General features: G+C 33.7%; 5 protein-coding genes across 8 annotated transcripts in view; 4 read left to right on the forward strand and 1 right to left on the reverse strand.

The window, feature by feature from the left end:
- The first annotated feature begins 876 nt into the window (after nucleotides 1-876).
- On the forward strand, nucleotides 877-3,926 carry Hsp90 (heat shock protein 90). The gene is made up of 3 exons (XM_003704588.3): nucleotides 877-1,228; nucleotides 1,348-1,466; nucleotides 1,579-3,926. Exons 1-3 carry the CDS (start codon nucleotides 1,079-1,081, stop codon nucleotides 3,476-3,478), a joined length of 2,169 nt encoding a protein of 722 aa, XP_003704636.1. The 5' UTR covers nucleotides 877-1,078; the 3' UTR covers nucleotides 3,479-3,926.
- A 904-nt stretch (nucleotides 3,927-4,830) lies between these two features.
- Tudor-SN (staphylococcal nuclease domain-containing protein 1) lies at nucleotides 4,831-11,807 on the forward strand. The gene is made up of 9 exons (XM_003704589.3): nucleotides 4,831-5,149; nucleotides 5,595-5,716; nucleotides 5,799-5,941; nucleotides 6,034-6,528; nucleotides 6,610-7,087; nucleotides 7,161-7,791; nucleotides 7,868-8,317; nucleotides 8,387-8,593; nucleotides 8,768-11,807. The coding sequence occupies exons 1-9, from the start codon at nucleotides 5,099-5,101 to the stop codon at nucleotides 8,870-8,872; spliced, it is 2,682 nt and encodes an 893-aa protein (XP_003704637.1). The 5' UTR covers nucleotides 4,831-5,098; the 3' UTR covers nucleotides 8,873-11,807.
- Nucleotides 10,856-12,619, reverse strand: LOC100876089 (methylosome protein WDR77). Of its 2 annotated transcripts, none has more exons than XM_003704605.3 (5): nucleotides 12,326-12,619; nucleotides 11,845-12,181; nucleotides 11,597-11,769; nucleotides 11,227-11,422; nucleotides 10,856-11,150 (listed from the first exon to the last, which is right to left on the reverse strand). In XM_003704605.3, exons 1-5 carry the CDS (start codon nucleotides 12,435-12,437, stop codon nucleotides 10,949-10,951), a joined length of 1,020 nt encoding a protein of 339 aa, XP_003704653.1. In that variant the 5' UTR covers nucleotides 12,438-12,619; the 3' UTR covers nucleotides 10,856-10,948. The 2 variants fall into 2 exon arrangements, with proteins under 2 accessions (XP_003704653.1, XP_012143668.1); XM_012288278.2 differs by having other exon boundaries at nucleotides 12,312-12,429.
- Nucleotides 12,620-13,017: 398 nt separating this feature from the next.
- On the forward strand, nucleotides 13,018-16,757 carry Vap33 (VAMP-associated protein 33kDa). 3 transcript variants are annotated; one of them, XM_012288277.2, is made up of 6 exons: nucleotides 13,029-13,356; nucleotides 14,680-14,835; nucleotides 14,943-15,052; nucleotides 15,159-15,344; nucleotides 15,427-15,528; nucleotides 15,659-16,757. In XM_012288277.2, exons 1-6 carry the CDS (start codon nucleotides 13,299-13,301, stop codon nucleotides 15,836-15,838), a joined length of 792 nt encoding a protein of 263 aa, XP_012143667.1. In that variant the 5' UTR covers nucleotides 13,029-13,298; the 3' UTR covers nucleotides 15,839-16,757. The 3 variants fall into 3 exon arrangements, with proteins under 3 accessions (XP_076385835.1, XP_012143667.1, XP_012143666.1); XM_012288276.2 differs by lacking the exon at nucleotides 13,029-13,356 and adding an exon at nucleotides 13,394-13,929; XM_076529720.1 differs by lacking the exon at nucleotides 14,680-14,835 and having other exon boundaries at nucleotides 13,018-13,356.
- Nucleotides 16,758-20,973: 4,216 nt separating this feature from the next.
- Nucleotides 20,974-21,561, forward strand: part of Glut1 (Glucose transporter 1) — a 68,096-nt gene continuing 67,508 nt past the window's right edge. Inside the window, exon 1 of the mRNA XM_076529682.1 lies at nucleotides 20,974-21,411. The gene's annotated coding sequence lies outside the window, so the exon portion shown is untranslated. The remainder of the gene's footprint in view (nucleotides 21,412-21,561) is intronic.

The following is a 21,561-nucleotide window of genomic DNA, read 5'->3' on the forward strand; positions in this document are numbered from 1 at the left end:
TCCTAAACAAACTCGTTCATCGACCGATTTTAGAGTTTCTAGAATAAACCATCCGTGAATCAATACAAAATTTGAAATATATGGGAATACATCCATTCTTAATAACAATTTCAATGAAAATAACATAAAAATTCATTTTAGACAAACTTTTAGAAAGATCATAGGATTCAAAGTATAATTTAACATTTTTATAACATGAACAAAAGTATTTGATAAACTTCACAGGAAACAAAATAGCAGAAATAAATATTTTTAAAAACGTTGACTGACATATTAAATTTATTTTGCAAAAATAGTTATTATTAATAAAATATTTTATTCATATTATGCAATTTTTTTTATTAATTTTTGACACTTCTGTACATAATAAAACTGTATTTCAATGCGTTTTCATATAAAAATATAGATAATTCTCGGATCATCAGTTATGAAATGTTAAGAAATAATGTGAATATTTCAAGAATCCAACATTCATAATGTTTGATAGTATTAAATGTTTATTTAAAATGGACACGTATGTGCATGTGCAATGTATAATTTTTGATGTTTGCCGCATATAACCTTTTCTCAATGCTCAGAGCCGAGATATCGCGATGTTTCTAGACATGTGCAGTCGTGTCGTCATTTCCGATTACTACGCGAGTGCACTTAGAAGCTGCATACTTTACCATGCTTTATATATTTAATTCAATTAACTTCTCGCGCCAACTATTTTATAAAATCATAGAATTAATTTTAGAAGTACTTTTTTTATAAAGAAGTTCTAAAAATATTCGATAAGTGTTTGTTATTAACAACACACTTGATAGAATGTTCTGGCAATCGGGCGGGCTTCCGGTAAATGCCTTCTAGAATCTTCAAAGCTCGATAAAAGCGGCTGCTGCGCGCTAGGATTCAATACTCTGAAAAGTAACTGCGAGAGAGACTGATCGCTCGAAGCGAACTCAAGCGAAGACAAAGCTACATTTCGTCTGCGAATATTCGTGCTACGTACTCTGAAAGATAGTGTAAACCCCGTTTTATTGTTCTGTGCCATCAGTATTTCTATAATTTTACGTGATCATCAAGAATAACTAAAATGATGGAGGACGTTACGATCTCCGAGCCGGGTGAAGTTGAAACCTTCGCCTTTCAAGCCGAAATTGCTCAATTGATGAGTTTGATCATCAACACATTTTATTCAAACAAAGAAATCTTCATTCGAGAGTTAATTTCAAACGCATCTGATGTAAGTAAAAATTATTTTTACATTCAATTTAAACTTTAAAATTGTTTGATGGATTTATCCTGCAAATACTGGGATGAATTTTTATGCGAAAGTGACATTGGAATATTTATTTTTTATAGGCATTGGATAAAATCCGTTATGAATCTCTCACAGATCCATCAAAATTGGATACCTGCAAAGAATTGTTCATTAAACTTATTCCAAACAAAAATGACCGTACTTTGACCATCCTTGATTCGTAAGTATCAGTTTTATTTTTTTGACTGCTTTAAAATTCCATACTAATTATTTTAAATAAATTTAATGTAATGTTCAATGTAGTAAAAATAATTGAATTTTGTTTATTACAGTGGTATTGGTATGACAAAGGCTGATCTGGTTAACAACCTTGGTACCATTGCTAAATCAGGCACAAAGGCATTTATGGAAGCTCTTCAAGCTGGTGCAGATATCTCTATGATTGGTCAGTTTGGTGTGGGTTTCTACTCTGCTTACCTGGTTGCTGACAAGGTTGTTGTCATCTCGAAACACAATGATGATGAACAATATGTGTGGGAATCCTCTGCTGGTGGTTCATTCACTGTTCGTCCTGATAATGGAGAACGAATTGGAAGAGGTACAAAGATCATCCTGCACATCAAGGAAGATCAGACTGAATATTTGGAGGAATCAAAAATAAAGGAAATTGTAAAGAAGCATTCTCAGTTCATTGGCTATCCAATTAAGTTGGTTGTTGAAAAAGAAAGAAACAAGGAACTGAGTGATGATGAGGAGGAAGAACCAGCAAAGGAAGGAGAAGCTGAAGATGAAAAAATAAAAATTGAAGATGTTGGAGAAGATGAAGATGAGGACAAACCAAAAGAGGAAAAGAAAAAGAAGAAGAAGACAATCAAGGAAAAATATACAGAGGATGAAGAGCTTAACAAAACAAAACCAATTTGGACCAGAAATCCAGACGACATTACTCAAGAAGAATATGGTGAATTCTACAAGAGCTTGACCAACGATTGGGAAGATCATCTGGCTGTCAAACATTTCTCTGTAGAAGGTCAACTGGAATTCCGGGCATTACTTTTCATCCCACGACGCGCGCCTTTCGATCTCTTTGAAAATAAGAAGAGGAAAAATAACATCAAATTATATGTTCGCAGAGTCTTCATTATGGACAACTGTGAAGACCTTATTCCAGAATATCTTAATTTCATTAGAGGTGTTGTAGATAGTGAAGATCTTCCATTGAACATTTCCCGTGAAATGTTACAACAAAACAAGATTCTTAAAGTTATCAGAAAGAACCTTGTGAAAAAATGTTTGGAACTCTTTGAAGAATTGTCTGAAGATAAAGAAAACTACAAGAAATGCTATGAACAGTTCAGCAAGAACTTGAAATTAGGTATTCATGAAGATAGCCAGAATAGGAAGAAGCTCTCAGAACTGCTTAGGTATCACACATCTGCCTCTGGAGATGAAATGTGTTCACTGAAAGACTATGTTGGTAGAATGAAGGAAAATCAGAAACACATTTACTACATCACTGGTGAAAGCAGGGAACAAGTAGCAAATAGTTCATTTGTAGAAAGGGTGAAGAAGCGCGGTTTTGAAGTTGTATATATGACAGAACCTATTGATGAATATGTTGTACAGCAATTGAAAGAATTCGACGGTAAACAGCTGGTATCTGTAACGAAAGAAGGTTTAGAACTTCCCGAAGATGAAGAAGAGAAGAAGAAACGTGAAGCAGATAAAGCCAAATTTGAGAATCTGTGCAAAGTTATGAAGGACATTTTGGACAAGAAAGTAGAAAAAGTTGTTGTATCTAACAGGTTAGTCGACTCTCCCTGCTGTATAGTCACATCACAATATGGATGGACCGCAAACATGGAGAGGATCATGAAAGCACAAGCCCTTAGAGACACATCAACTATGGGATACATGGCTGCCAAGAAACATTTAGAAATTAATCCAGACCATCCAATTATGGAGAACTTGAGGCAAAAGGCTGAAGCAGACAAACATGACAAATCTGTGAAAGATCTAGTTATGCTGCTTTTTGAAACAGCACTCCTATCTTCTGGTTTTGCTCTTGAAGACCCACAAGTACATGCTTCCAGAATATACAGGATGATCAAACTTGGACTTGGTTTTGATGATGAAGATACGCCACCTGCAGAAGATGAAAAAATGGATGCTGAAGTTCCTCCACTAGAAGGTGATACAGAAGAAGCATCCAGAATGGAGGAAGTAGATTAAGATCTTTCATTATTTAAGACTATTTAACTAAATCCAAAGACTTCTAGGATGTAGAAAGACTGTTACACATTAATTCTATTTTAAGTATTGAATTTTTCTTCGTTTTGTCTTTCTGTACGCGACAGAATGGAGTGCCATGCTTTCAGTATTACATAGTATACAAGATAATTATTATACATATTTATTTGATAAATATGAAATAAAACAATAAGAATTCTGTGCATTCCACGAACGTTGCACCAGAAATTGAGCCTGTCACTTGATTCTGTCCTTAAATTCTTTTTTTATAATATACGATTTTCACATGACTGCAATTCCATCCTGATTTTTTTGTATATTTTCATTTCACACTTTCATCATTCCATTGTGAAATTGTCATGTAGCCAAATTACATTGAAATCGTTGTAAACAGTTCTGTGCGCAATAAAATGACCTTAAAATATTTAAATTACGATTGTATTTCTTTAATAATCTGCTTTGAATTATGAAGTAACAAATATTTGAGTAATTAGTCAAATTTGTTAAATGTCAAAAAATTGTAATTATGTTAGACGAATATTTCATTAATCATTAGTCCTTTTTGAATCAAAATAATTTTATAGAAATTTAGACAAATTTTATATGTACATTATTATTTCTAATATACTATATGAATTCAAGTAATTGATTTTTTACATGTAGTAGAATTTATAAAACTATAATGGGGAATGTTTTGTGACATTTACTAAAAATATATTTCAACAAATCAATACAAAATTATGTTAATTATGTATGCATATAGTTTAACTGTATCAAGCAAAGCGATATTTATTTTTACAATATACTTTATTATTACAAATCTTTAATTAAAATTAGTATTTGATTTTATTCTATTCTATAAATCAATTTTTATCTTTCTTTGATGTAAAGTACAAGTTTAGTAAATGTGTCCTCTTGAAATAGAACCATTGTGCAGCTGATTCTATTATTAATTATATCATAACTTAGAACGATTATAATTAAAGTATTAATGCATAAAAAATGAATATTTATTTTTGTAATAAACGAATATTTATTATCACATAGATTTATCGACTATTTATAATTGGATATAGCAATAAATAAATTTCATAATTAGGTGCACATATTCTATAGTCAGGTATACATATATTAATAATTATCTGTATAAAATTTAAAATATAACGAATTTGTTGAAATATGATGCGACTGCGTGAAGATGGACGATTAAATCATTACACGTTTTATAAGATTACAATGCCATTTATTTTTTCTACCGATCAAACTATCAATATAGGTTGACCGATAGAGAGCGACACTGCTGATTGTCGAAGTGTTGCGTGTTGCCACATCACCACCAAATCAAACGTATTTGGACGATGTTTCTGTGTAGATTGCGCTCGTGCCGACTCTTCCACAATACGTGGAAAGCGTGAGTTTCTCTACTCCGATTCAACATGTCAAATTTTTCTTGAATTTCTGACGAATATATCTTATAAAAGTAAAAATCTACGTATCGATAATCTTCATTCATTGAAGAACTATCCGGGCATAATAGAAATTCAGAAATTATAGAAATTTTTTCGGTATTTAACGGAGTTTAAGTCCTGAAGGAACGACACGATGAGCGCACCCCAGGCGCAAGTGAAATCAAGAAACGGAATAGTAAAACAAGTAAGATTCCAAAATTTTATGAAAATCTGTTCCTTAAATAATTGTTCATCTAAATGTTAAGGTAATTTGTATGATTACTGTCATGTATAACCTTATATTTTGACATGTGTGCGATCACATTCAACACAGTCGCAGGGAATAATCGGTACCGAAAACATATGGTCTTTGGATCAAAGTAATTCCATTTCATGCATTATTTGATAGAAATATCTTAATTGCTATACGAATGTTTGTAATATTTACTAAAGCGTGGCTAATTAGATATTTATCTTTATTTATTTAACGTGTTTTTTATCTAAAACACTATGTTATTAATTCCAAACAAAGCCTAATTTTATCTTTCTGAACTTCTATGAAAAGTATATTCATATCACATATAACATTGAGTTAGGAATTCAGAGTTAACTAGGCAACTTTATTTCAATGTAAAATTTTGTATTTTTAGGTTCTTTCCGGGGATACCATCATTATTCGTGGTCAACCCATGGGTGGTCCTCCTCCAGAAGTTACTATTACACTTTGTAACATAACTGCTCCTAAATTAGAACGGTGGAAAGGCAATGATAGGTATATACATATAGTTACTTCATATTCGTTTACAAATTAGTTTTTTACATTGCATAATAAGCATAAGTGCAATTTATTTTAGTACGGACGAAAGCAAAGATGAGCCGTATGCTTGGGAAGCCAGAGAATTTTTACGTAAAAAGCTCATTGGTCAAGATGTAGCTTTTGTAACGGAAAAATCCGTTAATACAAATAGAACTTATGGTACCGTGTGGCTAGGAAAAGGTATACCCTTATATAAAAATTGATTCCTTAGATATTGACTATGTATTATAATTTATCATGAACTGATTTATTAAATTTCTTGTTAATTATAGACAGAAATGGGGAAAATATAATTGAAACATTAGTATCTGAGGGTTTGGTAATTGTAAAAAAAGATACTAGAAATCCCAGTCCTGAACAGACACGATTAATTGAATTAGAAAATGCAGCTAAGACAGCTAAGAAAGGAAAGTGGTCCGAATCACCACTGTCTGAACACGTACGTGATGTAAAATGGACTGTGGATGATCCTAGAAAATTGGTTGAGAAATTTGGAAAGAAGCCAGTAAAAGCCATTATTGAATATGTTTTTGATGGATCTACAGTAAAAGCACTTTTATTACCTGACTTCTACAATATAGTATTGATGATATCTGGTGTTCGATGTCCGGGATGGCCAAATGGAAGGCGTGAGAATTCTGTAGGTGATCCTTATGCAGATGAAGCAAGATATTTTGTAGAATCTCGCCTTCTGCACAGAGATGTTGAAATAGTGCTTGAATCTGTTAACAATAATAATTTCATTGGCAGCATTCTGCATCCAAAGGGTTAGTACACTTTAAAGTATACTCAATAAACCTTCCATAATTATCTGAATAAGTACTTATAAAGTTCTTTGTTTTTTACAGGAAATATTGCAGAAATTTTATTGAGTGAAGGTTTTGCTAAATGCCAAGATTGGTCAATTAATAATAGTAGAGCTGGTGCAGAAAAGCTGTATCTTGCGGAAAAGGCAGCAAAAGAAGCACGTTTACGTTTATGGAAAGATTATAAACCATCTGGTCCACAAATAGAGTTTACCGGAACCGTTGTTGAAATTGTTAACGCAGATGCGCTTATAATAAGAACTCAAAATGGAGAAAACAAGAAAGTCTTTTTGAGCAGTATTCGACCACCGTCCAGAGAAAAGAAAGCTAATGACGAAATTAATAATGCTAATAGAAAAGATTTTAAACCTCTTTATGACATCCCCTGGATGTTAGAGGCTCGTGAATTTTTGCGTGAAAAATTCATCAGGAAAAATGTAAAGGTTGTTGTTGACTATACTCAACCTGCTAGAGACAATTTTCCAGAGAAATTATGTTGCACTGTTACTTGTGGAAAAACGTAGGTGTTATATATCAATGTATTACAAATTAATCTTAATACTTAATGATATTTTATTAATGATATTTTTCAGGAACATTGCGGAAGCATTGGTTGCACGAGGTTTAGCAAGAGTGATTAAATATAGACAGAATGATGACCAACGATCGTCTCATTACAATTTATTGCAAGTTGCGGAAAGTAAAGCAGAAAAATCACAACATGGTTTGCATGCAAAAAAAGATATTCCTGTACACAGACTAGTAGATCTTTCTAACGATCCTCCAAAAGCGAAGGCATTTTTAACGTCGCTTAAACGAGCACAGGGCATTAAAGCTGTTGTTGAATTTGTCACGAGTGGTTCACGTTTGAAACTGTTTTTACCTAAGGAAGATCAGCTCATCACGTTTGTATTGGCTGGTATAAGAACTCCTCGATGTCAAAGATCATTACCTAGTGGTGGTATCGTTAAAGCTGATGAATATGGCGAGAAAGCGTTAGCTTTCACTAGAGAACATTGCTTCCAAAGAGACGTGGAAATTAAAATTGAAAGTACGGAAACAAAAGGAAGCGGATTCATTGGATGGCTAACAGTGAATGATATCAACATGTCTGTTGCTCTTGTTGAGGAAGGACTTGCAGAAGTAGTTACTTTCCCTGATTTTGGGGAATTAACGAGAACGCTTAAAGCTGCGGAAGAACGTGCCAAAACGAAGAAACTAAATGTGAGTAGTTTAACAGAAACATTATTTAGAATGTCGAAATTTCCAAATACTAATTAAAATGCATCCTGTATTATAGATGTGGAAGAATTATGTAGAAGTACAGGTCGAAAATGAAAAAAATGAAAACGAGAAAGAAATAGCGGAAAGGAAAATTGACTATCAAGAAGTAGTCATTGCCGAGGTCACAGACGATCTTCACTTTTATGCGCAAAGTGTCGATCAGCGTAGTATGTTGGAAAATTTACTTTTACAATTACGTCAGGAGTTGGCCTCTAATCCTCCACTTCCGGGTGCTTACAAACCTGCTAGAGGTGATTTATCAGTTGCCAAATTTACCGGCGATGATCAGTGGTATCGCGTTAAGGTAGAAAAAGTTTCCGGTACAAATGTCAGTGTTTTTTATATCGACTATGGTAATAGAGAAACGATCAATGTCACGAGAGTTGCTGATTTACCATCAAGATTTGCTACTGATAAACCTTACGCTCATGAGCATGTTCTCGCTTGCGTTACACTTCCAAGTGATGTAAGTATTAGTGCATAGTATTAATATAGATATTATCTATATTATGTTTTATTAATAAATGTTTTTCAGAATGATGATAAAAAGTTAGCAGTTGAGTCTTTCAAGGAAGATGTAATGGATAAAATTTTATTATTGAACACGGAATATAAACTGAGCAGTAGCGTTACTGCGGTAACTTTGGTTGATTCGTCTACCAATGATGATATTGCTAAGGGTCTTATTTCTGACGGATTACTGCTTGTTCAGAATCAACGTGATAGGAGGCTTACGAAATTGGTTAGTTTTTATTTTACTTTATTATTTATATTTATATTATAAAAACGAGAGTAGTATATGTTATATCAAAACATATATTCCTAGATTCCTACCTACATTTCTAGATTTTTATATACGTACTATATTGAACCCTTTCACTATGTGTATGAAATATTTTTATGTAACAATTTATAGATCGAAGAATACAGAAAAGCGGAAGAAGATGCGAAACACAGTCGACGTAATATTTGGAGATATGGTGATATTCGCACGGATGATGAAAAGGAATTTGGATTATAAAGGATGAAATGCTCAAGGACTGGTTAAAAAAAAGTGATTGATACAGGGAAAAAGACATCATGTTATGCATAACAATTGCAGCTGCATAATAATTATGTAAGAACCTATTACATAGATTAACGAAAAATAATAAATGTCCATATGAGAATTATATATGTTGCATTGATTATGATGCAATTATACTTCATTATATAGAAATATGAATTGTATATATCAATTTCATTGATTCTTGTAATTTTTGAACGAAACAGTGGCATAATATGTTGCATAATATATTGTCATCAATCATGTATTTGTATTACAATGTACAATTTTGTTAACGATGGAAAGTACCGTATATACCTATTTCAAATTTTACGTGATGTATACGTGCAATTTATTTTTATTCGTTTACTTTTTGCATTTTTATTGAAAACCATCAATTTTTTTTACACATTTATGTCGTATTAAATTTCATCTGAGAGTTATATAAACTCCATAATTGTACATTTTGTCGAGCATACTTATTGTAAGTATGCGAGAACTTATATTAAGAAAAGATACTATATTTTGGTTAAAGGTAGCATCAGTAAATCATTGCATAAACAATCTGAATGCTAAACAAAATTATACAAAATGTATATACAAAAACTTTTATGATATATATATTTTTTTCAATGTTCAACTTGCATTTGTCTATTTGTTTATTGATACTGATATCGCTCCAATCTGCGATACATTTTTACTTCGATCAGAAATAGCAGTTTATAAAATAAATATCGATCAAATTAAAATTAGCTTTTTCTTACTTCTTCCATGTTTTTAATTAATGAAAATATATAATCAATATCTGGATTTAAATAATCAGTCTATTCATAAAATATTTATACTATATTCTTTACTTTCTTCGTTAATGGGTAATGTAGAGAATAATAAAGTAAAAACAAGAAGTTAAATTTGATACAAGATACCCTACATTTGAAAAAAAAGAGAAAAATTAATGCCTCTAAGAATAATACAATTTAACAATGTTTCTATCTAAGAAAATCGATATAATCGATATGTAATATATATAACTTAAGAACGTGTAATATGTAGATGGAAACATGTCAGAATTCAATATGTTAAGAAAAAAGACCGATCGTAAATCAATGTTTATAATCAAGTTAAATAATATGTGATACACCTTTTCAATTCTCATCAGTTCAATCATTTATGTAAACAGCATATCATTAAACATTTACTCTGTTAGAATTATACACATTGTAATTAAGAATTTATAGATTTACTGGTGCAGAAACATTAGACTTATGATTTGAAACATATTTAATAACTATGATGAATATATTACTAGCATAAATGAACATACTGTAGGATCATATAAAAAATGTAGCTTTGGGTTATTTATTAATATCATTTCCTAAAAATTTGAAATCTATTAAAATTTTGTCTTTATATATGTATGATGGAAATCCCTTGTAATTTGGATAATTATGCTATACATTTCACTTTATAGTATCGAAGTATTTAATGAAGAATTATATTCAATGTTCTGTAGGACGTTGTGTTCATGTACACTTATATTAAATAAATACAAATGAACTTACTGTAAGAGAATGGGTATATCTAAATTTGGAAAATGAGACTACTACATGTCATCATTTACATAATTTAGCAATTTGACTGATTTATAACTATTTCATGGTAAGGTATATCAGATAATGTGAATTGCAAATAAATCATGAAACTTTTTTATTTACATTATTATTTTTGCTTTTTAAAAATAGGAATTTTGTCTAGTACACAATTATTTTTGTTGCCTCTTTTTTTAAGTACAGTACCATTTTATTTGACTGCCACTGTTTAAGTACCTCTGAATAATTTATGTAGTTATATTTTACAAACAAACTGGTGTGCATGTTTTTTCTTATTTTATTGTGACAAAAATATTAAAATAAAAATGATAGAGAAGTACTGATTATATAGAAAGAAAATACAACTAAATACAATATAAAGGATCTATTTTTATGTATAGAAATGATATTTAATATTAGCTTACAAATAAATGAGTTCAAATTATAAATATATTAACAAACATTACTCATTTTTAACTGGATGTATTGTATGTTTGAACACTGTATTATCCCAAGAACAAGTATGTAATTCGTCGTTAAACCACGTTAAACCGCGAACAAAGTCTTTATGGCGCAAATCATCTTTATATATTGATGAAAACTTGTTGTTTGTATCAAGTACTTGCACCATAGTACCATCACAACAACCTGCTAATTCGTCAGACCTAGAAGAATAACATACAATAACATTGGTACTATATTTCAAAAAATTTAAATACATAATTTCTTGATCTGTATTACCTCTCTGGATTTGGATTAAACAAAAGTCTATGTATCGATCTAGGGAATACACACGTTTCCTCTAATACTGATGAAGGACCTGAATTTCTAGTATCAACTAACATAATTGCTCCTTCATCTGTACCTAGTGCTAACACATGATCTGAAGTGGATTTCCAATTTACTGCAGTTAAACCAGCATTTTTTTTCAATATACCTGCAAAAAAAATTAAAAAAAATCAATTGACAAACAAACATTGACTTTTTATATTTGTTAGAATACTTAAAATATTTTATAAAAATAATGTGTTAAAATAACACCAAACTAAAATTACAAACTAATTAGTTAAACTGATAATATTTTATATGTATGTTACATTTCAGTACATACTGTGTGCAGGTTTTGACTGTCGTATGTCCCACATTAATGCTTCGCCATCTAATGATGTAGATGCAAATGTTGTAGTACTTTGGGGTTGTACATGAACACAAGTGATTACATCAGTTTGTGCATAGCCAAACGAATATGTTACTATTAATTCAACTAAATCCCATACTTTCAAACTACAATATGAATAAAAACCTTTTTTAGATCTCTCGAATATATATTAGCTACTGAAATCCTTATAAGCACCTTACCAGCAATCCAATCCACCTGTAACAACATGATCCTCATCAGAAAATGTGGAAACTGTTAAAATACTACTATCATGTAGACAAGCATATCCTGCGCATTGTAATTCATATAAAGGTGAACCAGGTGCTTGACAGAAATTCAAAATTTGTAAAACTCCACTATCTTCTGTAACTACAAATTTGTCATGGTCTATACATACAGCATCGCAAACACCACTTTCTGTTTTAGTAGCAACAAAAGCTTTATCTCTATCGAAATTTGAAATGTCGTTATAGTACCAAACAGTACCACTCCAATAACGATCTGTCATATTACTACCACCAAGAATAGCGATTTTTTCTGAAAATAAATAAACATACAAATATTTATGTATTCTAATTGTTAATATGCATATATAAAGTATGAAATGTTTTACGTAGAATCGAAATTTTTATTTATATATAAAAAAAAAACATATAAATGATTTAACCTGTAAAATGTTACCATTATAAATCAAAATAAATTGTAGGTGCTTATCAGGAACAGGTGGTCTGTCGGCTGCTGTCATATTTCTATAAACATCAGCATTCAAATTTGGATTTAATAAAGTACTCATTTTTATTTTGTTTTTGGTTATTTCAAGCACGACTTTGAAACAAAAATTTAAAATCAACCATGCGCCAACCGGCGAGAATGTGTATATATAATATATGCAAATATATAGAGCATAAAGCACCGCGAATAAACCGAAACAAGTTGATCACACCAAGATGTGCAAAGTGGTGTAGCATATTCTGTTGTTAGACTGTAACGCAGATCACCAATGAAAAACAAAATTCGTAACTAATAAAACCAAATTTTTAAATACGTATCAAATCACGTACAAAATGATAAATAGAAAAAGCAAGCATGATTTCAATACTTTCGAGTTGATTTATTATAGGATACAAAATTGAAAGTAAATTGTCCAGTAGGAAATTTCAGCAATGTAATTCATACATAAGCGTTTTATAATGTATAGGTCATAATAACAGTTGCAATTTTATTCTGTCGGGGTAGGATAAACATTTTTATTGACATTTAGTTAAACGAAGTCAGTAACATTGGTAATTGTGAAGTAGTTTCTATCGACGATCACTTCGTTTTCATTTTGCTTGCGCTGTGAATGTTTTTACCGGTATTCCGAGTTTCGGGATGTGCAGAAGTAGCGAATATGATTACCGCGGTAACGTCTCTTCGTGACGTAACGGTCGTATCCTGATAATTTCCGTCGTGACGCATGCGTATTTGATTCGAAGCAAAAATCAGAATTAGTCCAACGGAATCCCGGAAAGTAGTGAGACACGGCGGTGCCGTTGTATAAAATCGCAAGCAGCGTCGATTAAGCTGTCGAGACGTAGTCCCGTACGAATTATTCACGCGTTCGAAAAAGTGTTGCGACTAATCGTCCCCAGAATTTGGTCGACGGTCAAGCAGGATGGTGAAGCCAGAGCAAGTTTTAATTATCGAACCGCAGAGCGAACTGCGGTTCAGGGGTACGCTTAAACGACGAATCATTCTTTGATATGCATTTCCTTCGCACGTTTTCCCTTATCCTTTGTTCTGTTTGAATTTCGTCTAAATCGTGACTGGCAAGCGCATTGTTCGTTCATTATCATGAGCTGCACACGGTGCGCTACGTTGTCAAGATGACGTAAGGTTGATTTCGCTGGTTAATTTCGTTACGTTTACATTTCTGACTAAACAAGATTATGCACGACGAACTAGCAGAAATCATCAGCCTTCTTGTTCATACCTAACCCTATTCGTTGTACGTCATTCGCTGTCAAAGCTAAGTAGAGTCACGATTGAATTCTCAGTCTCCCCCTCTCGTCTCCCTTTCCCATTAGCCGATATACAGTCAGCATATTCATCGAGTTGGAGCGCATATGTTTATTTCTTTTATATGTATCGGATTTATTCTCATGTCCTCAAATTTTTTTCAATAAAGCATACATTTTTTTTCTTTAAATTATGTTTGTATTAAATGTCACGTTTCGGTTGCCGTTTAATGTCGTATAACGTACGTGTTTGCGTTTATTGCAAACGTTTTGTACTCCAATTAGAAAGTATGGAGCACTTGTAATATACTATTTGTTTTTTGTTAAATGATAAGAGGAGTAGTTATTTTACCTATTTCTTGTTCATCAAGAATAATCACACTTTGTTATTTACATGGTGGCAAATTTTTAAATAAGATTTGAAAATGCAAACAAAGCATTGACAAATGTTGTCAACAAATGACCAACATCATTTCATTGTGTCAAGAACAAAGGAAAGGGATTTGTTTTAATTGTTGATGTAAAATTATATTTTTCATGAACTAAGGATTCCTTCAATTAACTTATCTGATATCAAACTGATCAAGAAACCTTAAAAATTGGTAAACTGACAAAATAACAGCACAAATACCCATCCAACATTGTATAATTTTGACCTATTTTGGATTCTTATCAAGATAAAGTTTAATTTGGAATATAATTAACAGAATCAATACAAAATGTATAGTTTAAATAACTTAAAGATTCACAATTTGTGAACAAAGTATTTAATGTTTGTTGCATCCTTTTTCATCTGTGCCAATTCTTAAGAGTCATTGCTTTTAATGATTTGTTAATGTTAGTGTTTATTATTCATCTGATTGTATTGTTTTATTTAATACCCTCTTTAATATGCAAAAGAATTGTGATATAAGTATATATACATATAAAATTTATTATAGGATTTGAATCTCCCCTTTTTATAAGATTTTTAAATAGAACAGATGTATTGAAAAGCAATTTTCTTAAATGTTATTTAACTTTTATGTTATATTACAGGCCCATTCACAGGATCATCAGTCACATCTTACATAAGATTAACTAATCCATCGAATCACAAAGTTTATTTTAAAATAAAGACAACTGCTCCAAAAAGGTATTGTGTACGTCCTAATTGTGGTGCGGTTAAACCAAAGGGAGTCACTCAAATAGCTGGTTAGTTTTAAATGGAAAAGGTGTACAGTGTTTCTATGGTTTTTGATTAATTTGTAAAAATTATCAGTACAGAATTCTTGAAACATTTAAATTATTTGCATTTTCAGTGACTCTTCAACCATTTGATTTTGATCCAGCAGAAAAGAATAAACATAAATTTATGGTACAAGCTTTAATAGCTCCAAAAGATGATGACGATGAAGACTTTTCCGATGTGGTATGTAACATAAAGATTTGTTCATTTATTATTGCTTACAAATATTTGAATCCTTATTTTATACTTAATCTTGCACAAAATTTTACTTACAAGTTTCTTTTTAAAGTGGAAAGATACACACCCAGATTTATTAATGGAATCTAAATTAAAATGTGTATTTGAAAATCCTGTAACTAATACAACAACTGCTAAAACTACTTCAACAACTACCGCAACAATGAATAAAACAGAAGTAACTTCAACTAATGGTAAAAACAAGGGAGTTGGTGATTCTGTTAAGTTATCGCCAAAGGTAACAATTAACATTGTGTCTATTATGCTGTTGTTAAAATGACTTGTCAGAACATAAATAAATAATGCATTTGTTTTGTTAGATTTTGGGAGAAACAGAAGAGAAATTAATAAAAGCTGCACAGGAAGTTAATTTGCTTAGGGTAGAAGAGAGCACTCTTAGGCAGGAAAATCTTCAGTTGAAGGTAAGTAGTTATGGAGTTTGTATATTAACTGATTACAAAATATATAACATGATACAGCAAACTATTTTTCATTTGAAAAAGGGAAATTTGCAAAGAAATAGGTAAATAGAGTATTAATTATTATTTGTAGGAGGATTTATTGAAATTACAAAACGCGACATTGGGTAACGACGGTACTTTAATAGCAGGTAGAGCTATGAGCCCCTTTGTGCCCTCACAAAGCAGTAGCCAATTGCCATCAATTCCTCTCAGCGTTCTTATTGCTATTGTCATGGCCATAATAGGATATGTGCTGGGAAAAATGATCTGAGCAGCCATTACTTTATCGCATAACTTGGCACATCCCTTCTTCCCCTGTGTTCCTTAGCCTGCCCCTGCTACCATATACCACGTACTGATCGTAAAGATCGAAACCAGTCATTGTATTACACGGTTGTTCATAATAAATATTATAAACATGAACGGGTAGTGGTTTACAATAATAGGAGTTATCAGCTGCAGGAGTGTACTTATATTTTGGTAAAGCGACCGGAATCGAAATCCTCTTTTAAGAAATAAAGCGCTTTGCTCGGACGTGGTGATTGTTGGAGTATAGGCGCAACACATTACGACATATTTCGTTGTTATCGCGTATCCGAAAAATACTGTTAGTTTAAATAGGAAATTATAAATAAAACATGAAATATTATATACTCACGTTTATAAATAGCTTCTGTTTCTATGTATTTCTTATGAAAGGATTTTCGCTTTACATATTCGCTTACAATTGTATCATTGAAACCATGTTGTCACGAAGTAAATTATGTATAGTATACAAAGTTCTATTAAAATACAATTCTTTTAAAGGAACATACTCGATCAAAAAAGAAAGTAATCTCAGTTGTCTTGAGAATTGTTGGATACTCGTATGAAACATTCGAATCTGTTTTTTTTTCCTTTTTTTTTTAAACGTTCTTAACGGTACTTAACAATCACAAGATGTAAGATTGTACATAATGTATCCATTTTAAAATAATATATTAATGTCTAACATAATAGTCAGGAGGGGAAGGGGGGCTGGCTGATTTGGTAGTGGTCTATGACTCAGAAATTGGATACGCTGGCTTTATCCATCAGTAATGGTATATCACTTAAGGAGTTAATGCATTAATGTTTTTGATGCTTCAGTGTATTTTTATTTCTTTATGTTTGTCTTATAAAAATTCGAAATAAAGATATCTCGGATGTCACATGGCGAAGGTTTTGTATTTTGTACCTTTCTGTCGGTCATTGGTAATTCGATTATTTAGAAGTGGGTGCATGGTATAACTCGAACGTGGGGTTTGAAATTTTTCTTGTAACGAAGCTATACAAATTTATATATACATATAGGCATATTGATAAGCAGTTCGTAGAATCTACAGTGTAGATTGTCACTTCATGATTAATATTCAGCACGTCACAGTTATTACACGTGTACGTATGTATGTATACTATACATACACGCACATACATATGTACACATTCATTCCTGTGATTTAGAAGTAGAGACAAAAAATGTAACTTAATCGTGTTTCACTGACGTTTCATTATTCTAATACTTCTTCATTCTATATACCCCTAACGCCTTCAGATAATAAAGAATGAATTATTGTAGCATAAAGGTGTGAACTATTATTGAACTATCGAGTGTAAAGATGTAAACGTTTCACGTTTACAAATTATATAATATTGTTTCTATATCATGCATACTCATATACACGTTAATATCTGAATAATCATATTTTGTAATGTACATCCGTCATTCTCCGAGTTTCTGATCAAAATACTTCCAATTCACGTGAAAAATTAATTTCATAAATATTCATAAGTATTTGAAGAAAACCAGTTATCAGTAACTTGTAGAATGATGGCGATATGGGCAACGCGAAACTTACATAACGATTTCTTTTATTCTTGATTAAAATTATCAGGACATTTCATCGTTTTACATATCTTGACCGAATAAAAAGCGCAATCATTTCTTTCTATCGCGCGTTTTTAACATAAATAACGAATAATTGTTCAATTATATGCCTAAGGTGCAGTAATGTTGCTTTCCAGTGTGGTTACAAAATGGTTTGAGAATTCTATGGTAATGTATCAATCATAGTGATGGGCAGCAGTGCCCTTGAAGAGCTCGTGGGCATCGGTGCATGGTGCGTACAATGAGGGCTTTATGGAATTTAGAAATTCGGAAATCTGAAAATATAAAAATTTGAAAATTTAGAAATATTCTAAATTTAGAAATATTTGAAAATTTAGAATAAATAGTGGGCACAATTGCCCATCACTGATGCAACTTCCTAAGCGAAAGAACTTACAGTTCTGTTAATAAAAAAGTTTGTGATCAGCACAAAATTATTTCGTCCGAGGAAAGACTTTTGCATACGTTCCGCTCCATTGTCGCTTGAATTCTTGACCCATTGTGGAGTGTCTCGACGTTATTGTATTTAATATCACTGTTGTGAAGAAAAATGTAACAATATAGACTTAATATTATTAAGTGGGATCGCTGTCGAATTATCGTCTAACTCAAAAATAATCCAAACGAGTATTCCGAACTCTAAAAGAATTCAAATATTTACCTTCATTTCTGTTCTTTTATAAATTATGGTATTAAAGAACATTCTAAGGCGTTTCTTCCGTTAAATTAATTTAACATATATCTTCCACGACTGGAAAATCTCTCTGTAGTGAAATTAATTTGTATCTCTGTTTTTGACCAAGTAAATCATTTAAAAATTATTCATCTTGTTTTATTTTGTAACATTCCAATAGTGAAGTGGATGTAACATTTGTACAATTTTCAAGAATAAATAAAAAAATTTATTACTGCAATCTAGCGGTTAATGCGAGGAACTAAAACTCCTGGTAGCTAGAGAACATGAAAGTAGAGGAGGTGGCAGACAAAATTGTGCGACGAGGACAGACATATTTGTCTATGGTCTGTCCTTGTCGCACGATTTTGCCGAATACCTCCTCTACTTTCATGCTCTCTAGCTACCACGAGTTTTAGTTCCATGCATTTTCCGCTAGATGACGTTATCTAACTTTTCAGATCCGCGCGAACTATAAGGTAAGTTTATTTTACTGGATTTTTCTGTAGAAAATTAGCATTAAGTTTACAATGTTAAATATTAGATTAGCAGTTATTTTTAGATTAAAAATAAAGTACAACTATATGAAGGACTATAAATTAATTTATGCGTAATTCTTTATTTTGCAACATTTTATTTCTGTAAATAAAATAATCTAAATTACTGTTCACTCAAAACTTGATAATCTTTCTTATCCATAACCGATAAAATGTGAATAATTTATTCTGTAAATTGGTAAAATATATTTAAGTGAGACAAGAAACATTTTCTCTTAAATCGCCATTTTTCTAAAAAAGTCCCCAGTGTACATAATCCTCAGATAAATTTCGCGTACAACAGTTCGAATTTCAATTTAGTTTGACCGAAAATAAATTTCATTTAAAAATACGGTTAATTAAAATTTATTTTCGTTTTATAAATTTCGGGCTATTCAACTTTGCTCGACTGAGGGTTAATCATTGGACGGCTATTAAACGAATGCATAATCCCTTGTAACTCGAACTGTTCTCTTTCACGAACACGTGCCGATACTTTGTGTTAACTTGGTCATTTGTATTCTTAGTTAAGTCTATTACAACTAATATTTTGCGTTCTTAAAATGAATTGAGGGCAAGAAAGTTTAATAATAAAACATACGATGTCTTGATAAAACATATTGTGTCTTAAATTTGTGTCTTGATTAAAATAAGTAGTCAGAAACAGTGGTTTAACCGGTTTGTAAAAATAATGTAGGAATGTGGCATTCAAATGCGTCTTCAAGACGCAGTTTGCAAATAATCTTCCGTGACGAATCTGTAAAATTCCTCAGGGTTAAAATAGCGAATTTACTGTAAAGCTACACGAAATAAAAATTATGCTAAACAACGTTCGAGAAACGATGGTTGTTCTTTAAATATCGCCAATCAATTACAACGAAGGTCACTCGATATCGCATAACGTTAGACCGGCGTAAATATAGTTGGAAATCGATCAGATACTCGAGATAATTTTATAGATGAATGTAAAACCCCCTTCATTCCCGAAAAATAGATACGCGAACCAAAGTGGAGTAGGTCAACTTATAATCAGACTACCTTCTCTCGTGCACATGCACTCGCGGTACTTTCTCCCTTCGTCGAACGAGGGAAGGAAATGGCAAAAGGGAGTAACGGAGGGTACGATCATTCCAAAAACCCTGTTTCCATGACGTTTCATCCGTACTCAAGCGGTTTTCGTAGCCTGACGAAAAATCATAAAGATACGAGGGCTCGAAATTTATTCGCGTCGACTGAAAAGATATCCGAGCCGGTACATAAAACGATAAAGATTAAAAGAAAAGCTGCGATATGCATATCGCGTTCGCGGAAACACCTCGACGGGAATAAAATTTCCCCTAGGTCTCCCTAGGAAAGGTGCCAAGATCCGTCTAACCGAGGCGGCTAAAGGAACATTCAGATTCGCTCTCGTCACTCGACACGTGGCTCCCTTTGATCAACCCCGTCAAACGACACTCGTGTTGTGGGACGTTCGACTGCGAACTAAGGTCGGACAGGACCTCGACGACTAGGAACGTGCAGATAAATCAGGATCGCGAAAGAGGGAGGTGGACGGTAGAGAGTGGAGCGACGGATACAGCGCAGAGCAGCCTGATCAGGGTGGCGGCGGCAGTAGCGACTGGCTATTGATTTCAAGGGCTTCCTTAACCCCCCGCTTTGCCGCTGAGTGCCCGACGGCTTCAGGTCACCCCAAAGGGCTCTTGGTGCCCGCGACTAAAACAATTCCGTACGTTTACTCCCACTACCCTCGGAGTCTTACCTCGCCACCCGTTAGCCCGCCATCAAACGCCTAGAAACCACCACCCCCTCCATCCGTGTCGCATATCGTTAAATCGCTCCTCGAAGGCAGAAACTCGAAAAGGGATATCGTCGCTGGTATTGAAAGTCAGAAACGAGCAATCGGTGCGGAGTGACGAACGAGTGGCGGGTGGAATAGAAAGGAAGGATTGTTGAAAATTTCGCGGCTAAGTGGCCGATGGGTTGCGGGGGAGCGGGCAAAGGAGGGGAACGGAAGTAGGGGATCCTGGGTAGGCAAGCACCCCCGGTGGTTACGGTACTGCGCGAGTCGGGCCGAGCGCAGACGGATCACGGGGTGAGCCGTCGCTCGGCATACGTCGAACTAGGTGCCCCGCGTTGGGGCGTCTCCTGGCATCGAGCATCGGTGTGTCGTGCAGTCGATCGGGGGACGACCACCGCCTTCTTCGAAGTCGACCGTTCGTCTCGTAGCGGACTGAATCGTAGCCGATTGTAACGGAACCCGTCGTCCCGCCCGTTTCGATTCCCCACCGGTGTGTCAGCGCAGACACGGCGACGACGATGAGACAACGACGATGGTACTCGTGGTAGCGCGACCACAGTGCGTCGTGGCCAGTGCGGGCGTCGGCATCGTCGTCGGTTGTGCACGCGATCGGACGAGCAAGGAGATGGTGTCCCCGGATCGTTTGGAGGAAAGTGATTTGGTTGCTAACGCTGCTGCCGCTGTCAGTGCCGCGTCCGCGTACAACGTCCCCTTAGTCGTCGACGTCGTCGTAGCCGCTGCCCTAGCATTCGCCGTCACTGTCACCGCCGCTGCCGTTACTATCGCTGCCGTCACCACCGTCAATGCTGCCGTGACTGCCACCACCAGTCCCGCCACTGCCAATACTGCCGTTTTCGACGCTACGAGTACCATTGCCAATCAGCCTTCCACTACTCTTCAGACGGTCTAACGCAGACCTCGACTAGCAACGGTGAGTGCCGTTTACTTAACCGCGGCTTTGACCCAGCCCATCTATCCTCGTTTTATTCCTATGTGAACGGGTCATTTCGGAGGGTGAAAAAATAGCGAATTCAGGTGGAGGGAGTGCTGTTGTATTCGCGTATAGGTGGAAGAAGGACAG

This window comes from Megachile rotundata, chromosome 3 (genome assembly GCF_050947335.1).
Source record: "Megachile rotundata isolate GNS110a chromosome 3, iyMegRotu1, whole genome shotgun sequence".
Taxonomy (NCBI): Eukaryota; Metazoa; Arthropoda; class Insecta; order Hymenoptera; family Megachilidae; genus Megachile; species Megachile rotundata.

Coding starts and splice junctions, on each gene's coding strand:
- LOC100876089 (XM_003704605.3), bottom strand. CDS start 12,437: ATGAGTACTTTATTAAATCCAAATTTGAATGCTGATGTTTATAGAAAT. Junction 11,770..11,844: donor ACAGGTGGATTGGATTGCTG/GTAAGGTGCTTA, acceptor TTCATATTGTAG/TTTGAAAGTATGGGATTTAG. Junction 11,423..11,596: donor ACAGTCAAAACCTGCACACA/GTATGTACTGAA, acceptor TTTTTTTTGCAG/GTATATTGAAAAAAAATGCT.
- Hsp90 (XM_003704588.3), top strand. CDS start 1,079: ATGATGGAGGACGTTACGATCTCCGAGCCGGGTGAAGTTGAAACCTTC. Junction 1,229..1,347: donor TAATTTCAAACGCATCTGAT/GTAAGTAAAAAT, acceptor TATTTTTTATAG/GCATTGGATAAAATCCGTTA. Junction 1,467..1,578: donor ACTTTGACCATCCTTGATTC/GTAAGTATCAGT, acceptor TGTTTATTACAG/TGGTATTGGTATGACAAAGG.
- Tudor-SN (XM_003704589.3), top strand. CDS start 5,099: ATGAGCGCACCCCAGGCGCAAGTGAAATCAAGAAACGGAATAGTAAAA. Junction 5,942..6,033: donor TACCGTGTGGCTAGGAAAAG/GTATACCCTTAT, acceptor TGTTAATTATAG/ACAGAAATGGGGAAAATATA. Junction 8,318..8,386: donor GCGTTACACTTCCAAGTGAT/GTAAGTATTAGT, acceptor AATGTTTTTCAG/AATGATGATAAAAAGTTAGC.
- Vap33 (XM_012288276.2), top strand. CDS start 13,848: ATGTCACGTTTCGGTTGCCGTTTAATGTCGTATAACGTACGTGTTTGC. Junction 14,836..14,942: donor GGGAGTCACTCAAATAGCTG/GTTAGTTTTAAA, acceptor TTGCATTTTCAG/TGACTCTTCAACCATTTGAT. Junction 15,053..15,158: donor ATGAAGACTTTTCCGATGTG/GTATGTAACATA, acceptor TTCTTTTTAAAG/TGGAAAGATACACACCCAGA.